This window comes from Musca domestica, unplaced genomic scaffold (genome assembly GCF_030504385.1).
Source record: "Musca domestica strain aabys unplaced genomic scaffold, Musca_domestica.polishedcontigs.V.1.1 60, whole genome shotgun sequence".
Classification (NCBI taxonomy): domain Eukaryota; kingdom Metazoa; phylum Arthropoda; class Insecta; order Diptera; family Muscidae; genus Musca; species Musca domestica.
Window position 1 is genome coordinate 2571927 of NW_026712364.1, and position 11524 is coordinate 2583450.

Consider the following 11524-nt stretch of genomic DNA (forward strand, 5'->3'; position numbering starts at 1 on the left):
GTTGAAAAAAAACAAATTTGTTTTTTTTTTGGTGTAAAGCGGTCATAGGATGATGAAGTCATAGAACTGGAATCATGAAATTTTTAGCATTTGATTTTAAATTTTGAAAATTTGTACCAATTTCCTTGATAATTTTTACTAATTTCTGTTAAAGCTTTGACTTCTTAAAATAAAAATTGAAAAATGTTCTTTTTTATAAAAAAAATATATATTTTTTCCATTTTGTTTTCTAAAGGTTTGCTTAAACTAATGACTTAAGCTAGTTTGTGGTTTGTTATGATTCTCTATTTTTCGCTAAAAATGATGTTGGGCTTTTGGTTTTTACCAGCCACCGGAACCACCTTGGCTCCAGCCACCAGCTTCGGCACCACCGCCATAACCGCCGGAACCACCTTGGCTCCAGCCGCCAGCTCCGCCACCATAACCACCACCATAACCGCCTGAACCACCTTGGCTCCAGCCGCCAGCTCCGCCACCATAACCACCACCATAACCTCCGGCACCACCAGCACTTTGGACATGAACAACAATGACTTTGGCAGCGCCACCGGATGAACCGCCACCATAACCACCACCGCCGTAGCCTCCATGACCACCACCATAACCGCCACCACCGTAACCTCCATGGCCACCACCATAACCGCCACCGCCATAACCTCCATGGCCACCGCCATAGCCGCCAGCACTGGCACTAGCCGATGATGAAGCAGCAGAACGCCCAACGCCGCCTCCTAATCCACCGAGCAGACCAAGTTTGGAGCTAATCAAACTCTGCAATTGGCCGAGGGAACGTTTTTGTACGTTATGGCATTGGCCGCTGGCCAAAAGGGCAAGAATCACCAAAAGACAGGTGAAAGGTTTCATGGTGAAGGGTAAAACTAACGGCGTTGAATCCACAAAATTTTAGGTAATCCAATAAAGGTAGCGGCACGACGTCAACTAACTGGTCATCTCATCTGTAAGTGCCATTTATACTAATTTTTTTTGGACATCGATACTTCAACATTGAGAATTTTGAGAAGGCTTAAGAAAAAGACAAGCACTTAGAACATTACACAAACACACACACAAACTTTGATGTTCCCATTGTGTTATTAACAGTAAAACATAAATATATTCTGTTAACATTCTCAGTTGGATGTATATGTATATGTTTGCATAAAATTGTCAGCTGAAGGGGGTCCAATATAAAAACCTAACAAAACCCACCAACAACACTCTGTCCAGCTTCCATCGATATCTGAATGGGCAGTATATGCTACCAAAAAAATCTTCTTCATTTATCAATTCAAAGAAGAAAACAATACTTCGCAACAAGAATGGCCACTTCATTAGGTGCAAACCGGTTTGGTTTTGACAAAATTCAATCATTGTTGGAAAACTAATAGAATTAGCAACGCTTTACAACTAATAAAATACCCAACACGATTGTGGATGCTAATGAAATTAAAGTTATCATAAAGTTCTTGGTAGGCATTCCGACCAGCAAAAATATGCCCTTTTAAGGGACGGAAGCAAGCGAAGGTAAAAAAATAAAATAAAAAAACATATTTATCTTCCAGTTCGGAAGTGTTTACAAGTGTTTTATAGATTAGAACGCTAAGATGCCGGCAACACTTTTCGTTGATTTGCAAGGTAGTAGGCTTCAATCCCAGCCGGGCTTATGCCGAAAATATTTTTATTTCAAATTTTTGCCTTATTAAGCCAAAGGTAATTATACCGTACACCACAAGGTGGTCAGGGTATTATGTCTTTGTGCATTTGTTTGCAACAGGCAAAAGGAAATGAGATAGACCCATAGTTCCTTTTGATGATCTGCATAGAATCACATTCTGAGTCGATTTATGCATGTCCGTCCGTCTGTCCATGTATTTTTGTAAACAAAGTACAGGTCGCATTTATTGCGCGATCCAGATGAAATTTTGCACAGATCATTTGTTGGGTCCAAGGACGAACCCTATTGGAATTGGAGATAATCGGTCAAAATTTAGATATAGCTCTCATATATATCTTCGTCCGATTTGCCTTTTATTGTGCACCAAACGTGTAATATCAGCGTGAATTGTATGGAATTTTTCATAGGCCTGAAAATAAGTATGCCAAATTTGATCGAAATCGGTTCAGATGTAGCTATAGCTCCCATATATATTGTTCATCCGATTTGTTATTTTTGCCCTCCGCAGCCGTAATATGCACTCTGAAACAACAATATTTGGGGAAATATATAAAATACAGCTCAGAAATACATTTGCTAAATTTTATCGAGATTAGTTCAGATTTTGATATAGCTCCCATATATGTCTTTTTCCGATTTCAAATTAATTGTGCACCAAATGGGCAATACAATTCCGAATTTAAAAGATACAAATGCTTCGACATATTTAGTCCTTTGAACTTTAAATTATAATCATAATCATAGCGTGTATGAATGAATTCTCCCATAAAAACTATTAATTGTTATGTGGAGCTCTACTAAATTAGCAAAGTGGTGTAGGGTATCATACAGTCGGCCCCGCCCGACTTTAATACTTTCTTTACTGGTTTTTTGATGTATATTTGATAATTTGTCTCTTCAAGAAGACAGTTTTAAACCTCACACGCGCCAACAAAGAGGGACCAAGTATACAAAATATTCTACAAATATATTTTCCACAAACTTAAAATTCTATGTCTTTGTCACATGTCTAATCGGACCTGAACGCCAGGATTTTACAAATATTAACAAGTAAGCAAAGGCTTTAGTCATGCGGGGCCGACCATGTGATACCCTACAACACTACTATATGTTCGATCTCCCCTTATGTCCAAATCCATTTTGGAAAATTTCGTTTTTGAGATAATGTCAAAGAGCCCTGCCCAGATGGTACCATTAGGATTTTGACCCGGAGAATTTGGCTAATATTTACGAACTCCGTCGTGTTGTTAGGCATTCAAAACAATCTCACACGAAAGTTTACAGCTAAATATAATCCAATGGTCATCCAAAATGCTAGATTTCTTCCCCGGCCTTAACTCTCTTCTGATGCGAAATTCCATGTCGATTAGTTTTCAACTGTGGCCTATAGAGCGACTACAAAATAAGAAAAAAAATATTTTTTTTAGTCCATTTGCACCTCTAAATGTACATCTTAAGAACAATAGGCTTTAATTCTGAATCTAACCCTACTCCCATGCAAAATTTCGTGAGGATCGGGCAATAATTTACAATACAAAATTGTAAGTCAAATTGAAAAAATCGCATGCGAGAAAAAATATGACAAAAATAGAAAATATTTGACAAAAGGTATTCACTTCTTTATTGGTATATTTTAAGCGACTTTCTTACATTTAATCGTTTTCTGTCAAGAGACCATTCCAAATTGATGGTAATTGTGAAAATCGGCCCACCGGTTCTTGATTTATAAGCAGAATAAATAAAATCAATTCTTTTACATATATATTGTACCTATTTTGTTGTATATCCGATTTCTTGGCTATTAGCATCACTGTACTGGTAGGAAGCGATCTTTTAATCTATTTTTGATTTGGCTGGGATTGAAAATATAGTCTATTTTACCCGCTAATTTTTGTCCGATGGCCTAAATGTGTAGGTTTCTGCCCACTCATAAACTTTAACTCCATGTAAATTTTCGCGTCGATTGGTTCATAATTGTGGCCCACAGAGCAACTGCAAAATCTGGAAATTTTTCTGTTTTTGCTCCATTTCAAACCCTAAATAACGTGCGATTATCTCCAAAAACAATAGGGTTCTATTCTGATCATAACCCCACCTCCAGTTTCAATTTCGTGAAGATCGGGCCATAATTGTGACCTGTAGCTTGATTACAAATTAACATGGACAGACGGACGGACATACATAGCTAGATCGACTCAGCTCGGCGAGATAGGAAAATCCACACATACTTTCCTATGTTGGAAAAAAATATTTCGAGGTTTTACATAACTTTTGGCCCGATCAAACTTATAATACCCCCAAAAAATATTGTTGTAGGGTATAAAAACACATTTATGGGTTAAAGCCGGACTTTGGGTGAATTAATGCAAAATTATCCTACAAAGTAGCATTTTAGAAAAATGAGGATAAAAGCAAAATTATTTTTTATCAAATTTTACTTAAAGTCATCAATGAAAAGAGCATCTATCTGCATTATTTATGCAAAAAAAAATATTTCCTAATTTTTTGACCCTTTTAAATTTGATGTATGAAAGTATCATAGGACGAAATATTTTATAAAGAATGCAGGATAAATCTGAGACGTAACTACAGGGTGAGATAAAAAAATGCAACAAAGTCAAACGCCAGAATTTTTACATTTTTTTTTTAATTTTATTGATTGAAAGCAAAAAATGTCCGAAATAGCATCAAAGTTTAGAATTGGTCATCTTTGCCACGAATTATGGCTTTCAAATGGCCAATGAAACCGTCACAGGCTGCCCGAATGTTGCACTCCTTTATTTTGCCCCATTCCCGGCGAAGCACTTGCTTGAGGTATGTTTTAGTGCCAACCTTGATATCCAAAATACTCCAGACACAATAGTCCAACGGATTGGTAGATTGATATCCGGAGATTTTGGTGGTCATTGTGCGCTGGAAATGAAGCGAGGAACCTCATTTTGTAACCATTCTTGGGTGGCGCGTGCTGAGTGCGATGGTGGTGAGTCCCTTTGGAATGTTCAAGGCCTGCGGCTAAAATGTTTGTGTGTCCAAGGCTTTAATACACCCTCCAGAATATTTTCGCGATAATATTCGGCATTTATTCTAATGCCACGGTCGATTAATGTGAGCGGAGAGTGGCCATCGGTTGTTATGGCGGCCCACACCATCACCATGGCCGGCGGTTGAGTTCTCGTAGCCAAGCGAAGGTACATATTTTTAGCTGACCTCTTTGGCAAGTAAACACGATCATTTTGTTTCTTTACAGACTGCTGGACAACGAATGTTTTCTCATCGGAGAAAACCAAATTCGGTATTTCTTTTGAGTATATTTTTTTCTGTTGCGGTGTAAATTCTTGCACTTTTTGGAATTTAAATGGCTTTACCCCGAGCTCATTTTTCAATATTTACCGAATGGAATATTGCGATATGTTCAGCTCACGAGCCATTTTTCGGCCACTTCGACGAGGGTTTCGATCAAGTCGCTTCTTTACTTTTCGAACCATTTCTGCTGATGTTGCTGTTTTCTTACGTCCACTTCTTTGACGTCGGGCTACGCTACCAGTATCACGGTAACGAGCGATGTTACGAGACACAAAAGGTTTATTCACATTTAAATGCTGGAGTGCCCTAACGATATCCACTTGTGGTTTTACAGCCCCATATAAGGATATCACACTATCACGTTTAAATTCCATTACGAATAACTTTTTTTCTGGAAAATTCTAATCAAAATGCTTTTATACGCTTGTAAACAATATAATGAGCTATCACTGGAATAATTTTAACAGCTGTCAACGAGTGGCTTCGAAATGACAGCAGTCTGAAGTTGGTTGCAGTATTTTCATCTCACCCGTATATCTTCTTTTGATTTACCTTTTATGTGTAATATTACTCCAATTAGGATGGAACTTAGCATATACCACCAAACTCATCGTAGAAATAAGTGTGCCAATAACAATAGCCCTAATATATATTTTTATTCCTTTTTTATTATTTTTGTACCCCACAGCCGTAATATGAGCTCCTAAATAATGATATTCGGGGAAATACATCAAATCAAATTTTATCAGGTCGGTTCATAGTTCCAATATATATAAATCCCTCATACCCGTAAAATTTTCAACACAACGACGATGTTTTGCGACAGCTATCAGATACAGCAAATAAATACCTCTGCAAAATTTACAGAGATCGGCTCAGATTTTGATATAGCTCTCACATATATCTACATCCGAATTCACGTTTATTGGGCCTATGTGAAAATGTAATATCAGCTAAAAAAATACTTTTGATGAATTTAGCTTCTAGTAAAAAAGCCTCCGCAAATTTAGTAGAAATAGCTTCACCCGTACAAGTTGGTGTGAGGTATCATAAAGTCGGCCCGCCCAACTTTAAGCTTTTTTTTACTTGATCAAATCGATTTTAGATAAGATATCAATAAGGAAAGGACAAAATCGTAATGCTTATTTAATTATTGTCGAACAGAATTGTATAAGGACCTACATCTAAATATTACAGTTAAAATCATCCAAATGCAGAATATTGATGGTGATATATAGGGTCTATACCACAATTTTGACCTATTTGGACAGTTCTTTGCAAGATCCTTCGTGGAGCCACATATCTCCCTTTTATTACCAAAACCATTTGAGCAAATTTTTTTTAACCTACTTGGCCCCAAAGGTCCGTAGACATGACTCAGTCGATATAGTAGTTTATGCTTATCAAGAATATATACTGTGTAGGGTCTAAAATGCTTATTTCGAGGAGTTGCAAACGGAATGACGAACTGAAAGGCGCAACCCTAAATTGTATAGTAAAAAGTATTATAACGTTAAGAATTACCGGTTTCCCTTGATATCCATTAATACGTATTTGTCGATATTTGGAACGGAATTTTAGACTCAAGCGTCAGATCTTGTTTTTAATATCAGAATGTGTATTTTTAACAACATTTAACAATTTTCTTAAGCAACTATTTCGTAGAACTAATTTTTGGATCAGGTTAACTGTTGGCAATTATCAACAAGACTGCTGCAGGATTTAATCATTCCAGCCGCCTTTCCAACCACCGCCGCCGCCATAGCCACCGCCGCCATAACCACCTCCGCCATAGCCGCCGCCACCACCATAACCACCTCCATGGCCGCCGCCATAGCCGCCGCCACCACCACCAGCATTTGCCAAGACGACAATAACCTTAGTGGCACCACCTCCGCCGTAGCCGCCGCCACCACCTCCGTGGCCACCACCACCGTATCCACCGCCTCCGTGGCCGCCACCACCGTAACCGTATCCACCGCTACTGGCGTAGCTGCTACCGCCACCATAACCTCCTCCACCACCACCGCCGCCAAAGGATCCACCCAAACTGCTCAACAATGAGAGTTTAGTCTGAATCAAGCTTTGCAAAGAACGCTTCTGTATAGAATGGCCATGGGTGCAGGCAGCCATGGCGACTAGAATCACCACAACGCAGGTGAAAACTCTCATTACGCTAGTATTCAATGCCGCAGTTAGTTCCAAATCAGTGCTTAACCAACTTCTAAATTGAACGGTTATGTCTAAACTACTTTGGCAAACCAGCCCAACACTAACTTAAATATTATTCTTAGAAAAGATTTTTTTCCATCAAAAGATAAAAAACCCGATATATTGCACCACACGCTTATCATGCAAAGCCAACAACAAATTCTTAGTTAGTGGTTAATTTTGATATTTGTATTTTGTTTTTTTTTTTTCTTTTTTTGCCAATTATGCATAACAATTCTATAATTATCTCAAAACATAAATAAATTCATCTGAGTATCATCTTAAATTCGGTGTCTGACGATATTGAATCCGGCCACAGGGAGAATGCAGAAAAACCAGAAAATATGGAATTTTTAATAGATTTTAATTAATGGTTGATGAATTCAAAACTATCACACATCCGTACTTCGAAATAAATGAAAGTGATAATATTGGACGAGAATGGGACTTTTAATTCGAAAATTACCACAATTTAAGTGTCATAGTAAAAAATGCAGCGTAATTATATTAACTTATTATCTATCAATAAGATTAATTTGAGTAGTCCAGAGTGATTGAGAGATAATTCTATAATGGTGGGAGATTGCGGGTACAGATCATTTCGGGTGAGATCAACACCATATATAAACAGTGTTTTTGGATTTAAAAAAAATAATAATTGACAAAAGTCTTTTGATATAAAAGGTATTCAAAATCATATTACGTTCAACATGAAGTAACCACGACTTAAAGTAAAATTGATTTGAAATGTGCTAAGGTTTTCCCAAAAAAAACTGGGATTATCCTAATATAGAGGATATGAAATAGTGTGTTCTATTCTGATTCCAGTTTTGCAGTGATCCAGAAAATGTTTACAATTTGGTGTTTCCGGCGAATATTTCGACGTGTTGTCTAATTTTGACTTATTAACATAAAGATAGACTTGTGGCTCTAGAAATACTTTTCAAAACAGTTCAGTTTAACCAGAGATCCTAATAAGGTTTAACAATAAATAAGCAGATATTCGCCATAAAATTAGCATCTAAAGTACAAGTGAGGTAGTGTTTTCAAAAGTTCGTACAAAATAAGGTACTAAAGAGTTTTAAATACTAGCTGGATTTCTTAAATTTTATATTTTGTTGCCTGATGATTTAAAATATTTTGCGAATGCAATTGAGTAAAATCGGAATTTCTAAATTTATTATGTGGTCACTTATGGTGTAAAGGGTGCAGTGAATATGAAAATTTGTGCCAAAAATATTAGACACCAAAATGTATTAATAATTTTGCTTTTTAGCCAAAATATTATGTTTTGCTGTTAGAATCTTGACATCTTGTACTATTGGTGAGAAACATAATTAAAGGTGAAAATTTTGGAATTTACCTAAGAGGTACTAAATATTGAACTGCTACAATTCTACAATTTGGAATGTAGTTTTTATGCAGGGCGCAACCAAACTAATAAGGTTTCTAAGCTGTTAAAATTATTCTAGTGACAGCTCATTCTATTGTTTACAAGCGTACACAAGCATCTTGGTAAGAATTTTCCAGAAAAAAAGTTATTCGTGTGGAATTGAAGCGTGATAGCGTGATTTCTTTATATTTGCCTGGCTATCGTTAGAGCACTCCAGCATTTAAATGTGAATAAATCTTTTGTGTCTCGTACCATCGCTCGTTATCGTGATACTGGTAGCGTAGCCCGACGTCAAGATAGTGGATGGAAGAAAATAGCAACATCAGCACAAATGGTTTGAAAAGTAAGGAAGCGACTTGATCGGAATCCGCGTCACAGTGGCCGAAAAATAGCTCGTGAGCTGAACATATCGCAATATTCCATTCGGCAAATAATGAAAAATGAGCTCGACAAGTAAAAAAACTGTAAGTTCGGCCGGGCCGAACTTTGAATACCCTCCACCATTTGGTACATATTTGGCAATTATCAAAAAAAAAAATAAAATCCGTTAAAAATTCTGTTAAAATCTTAAAAATACCGAATGTAGCCGTATGTTAGGGTCTATACGACGACGTGGACCTGCAACTTGGATAGGCAATTTTTGCCACAAGCTATTACAATATTCAAATACGAAACTTAAAAAAAAAAAAACAGTTTATAATATAGCTAAAATCATCAAAATACTGAATAGGGAGGTACCATGGGGGTAATAAAACGTGGACCTGCACAGACAATTTTCTGTCTCAGACTGTAGTTCCTATTACGAACTCTTAATACGTAATTTGAAACTACTACGGTAAATAATGACGCTAATATCATCAAAATACTGAATATTGGGAGGTACCGTTATATGGGGGCTATACGAAGACGTGGACTGGCACAAACAATTTACTGTCATAGGCTGTAGCATCCATTACGAACTTCAAATGCGAAATTTGAAACAATTCCGGTAAATAATGTCGCTAAAGTCATCAAAATACCAAATCTCGGGGGGTACCGTTATATGTGTCTATACGAAGACGTGGACCTGCACAGACAATTTTCTGTCATATGTTGTAGTATTCATTACCAAACTCAAATACCAAATTTGAAATAGTTCCGGTAAATAAATTTCCTAAAATCATCAAAATACCGTATATCGGGAAGTACCGTTTTATGAGGCTATACCAAAACGTGGACCTACATGGCCCATTTTCAATAACAAAAGTCCTGCAGACATAATACATATTTGAATAAAATTTTATTAATCTACTTCATTTCGTTCGGAAGCTAGAGTGATTTCCACAGACGGATAGACCGACCGACATTGCTCAATCGACATAGAATTTTATGCAGATCAAGAATATATATACTTTGTGGGCTCTAAAACAGGGATGCTCAAAACAAAAAATGAATGTGTATTGGTGCGAGAGAGAGAACGTCCACTCAAAGAAATTTCATGAGTTGTTGGCGCCAACTAATGCATAATGATATTATTATTACAGTGTACTAGCATATTATAGAGTGAAATGTTTTGTTTTGTATAAATACAAATATATAAATTAAATTTTAATTCAACTAAAAACATAAATAAAAAATTAATTTAAATGTAAAAAAACAAATTCACCGGTTAATTTAAAAATAATCGACACAAAAGTAGTTAAATAAAAAAATGGAGATTTAAGGCTTTTGAAGCAGAGAACACTTAATAAAAATATTAATATTTACATTTAAAAAATTGTTAAAATGACGTCTCATTACGTCATATTTTTTATTTTGCCACATAAAATGCATTGAATATTATCAAAAGCAATTTTAACCATAAAATATGATTGTAGCATGTAGTTAACCTGAAATAAAATAATGCAAATGAAACTATTGTTTCGCTAAGTACATCAACGGTAGCAATGCGTGCAGCCACACACGTCTTCATTCGTCGGTGTCTCATCGACGACTGATTCTTATTCTCATTGCGAGTTCGTGTTGGTTTGTTTATACTTTTTCGTCCGAGGCTGCCCATAGCTGCTCTAAAATGTATATTTCGAGATGTTACAAACGGAATGACAAACTTAATATACCCTCCTACTATGGCACAGTGTATTAAAAATGCAAGAACTTACACTGCAACAGGGCTACAGAGTTGCTTCGCTGGGCCGAAAGTGGTGTACTGCCGGATTTGGTTTTTTCCGATGAGAAAACATTCGTTGTCCAACAGTTTGTGAAAAAACAAAATGATGGTGTTTACTTGCCAAAGAGGTCAGCTGAGAATGTGCACCTTCGGTTGGCCACCAGAACTCAAGCGCCTACCATGGTGATGGTGTGGGCCGCCATAACAGCCGATGTTCGCTCTCCACTCGTATTAATCGACCGTGGCATCAGAATAAATGCCGAATGTTGTCGCGAAAATATTCTGAAGAGTGTATTAAAGTCTTGGGCACGCAAACATTTTGCCGCAGACCTTGGAATGTCCCACAGGACTCAGAATTGTTACAACAGGAGGTTCCTTGCTTCATTTCCAGCGCACAATGGCCGTTGGACTATTGTATCTGGAGTGTTTTGGAAAGCAAAGTGGGTCCAAAAAAAAAAAAAAAAATACCAAAGTATCGATCACCTCAAGCAAGTGCTTCGCTGGGAATGAGCCAAATTCCGCAGAGCAACATTCGGGCAGCGCGTGACTTTTTCAGTGGCCGTTTGAAGACCATAATTCGTGCCGAAGGTTACCAATTCTAACAAATCTGTACTTATTCTAAAATTTAATGCTATTTCCAACATTTTCGCTTTCATTCAATAATATTAAAAAAATATATAAAAAATTATGGCTGTTGACTTTGTTGCAGTTTTTTATCTCATCCTGTATGTAGGAGCTCGGGCTATGTCTGAACAGATTTTCACCAAATTTGACATATAAGCTTCGGCTGTAATAA

General features: G+C 36.9%; 1 protein-coding gene across 1 annotated transcript; it reads right to left on the reverse strand.

The window, feature by feature from the left end:
- Nucleotides 1–230: 230 nt before the first annotated feature.
- LOC101898314 (uncharacterized) lies at nt 231–7290 on the reverse strand. Its single transcript, XM_059129362.1, has 2 exons — nt 6710–7290; nt 231–900 (listed from the first exon to the last, which is right to left on the reverse strand). Exons 1-2 carry the CDS (start codon nt 7148–7150, stop codon nt 322–324), a joined length of 1020 nt encoding a protein of 339 aa, XP_058985345.1. The 5' UTR covers nt 7151–7290; the 3' UTR covers nt 231–321.
- Between the last annotated feature and the right edge of the window lie 4234 nt (nt 7291–11524).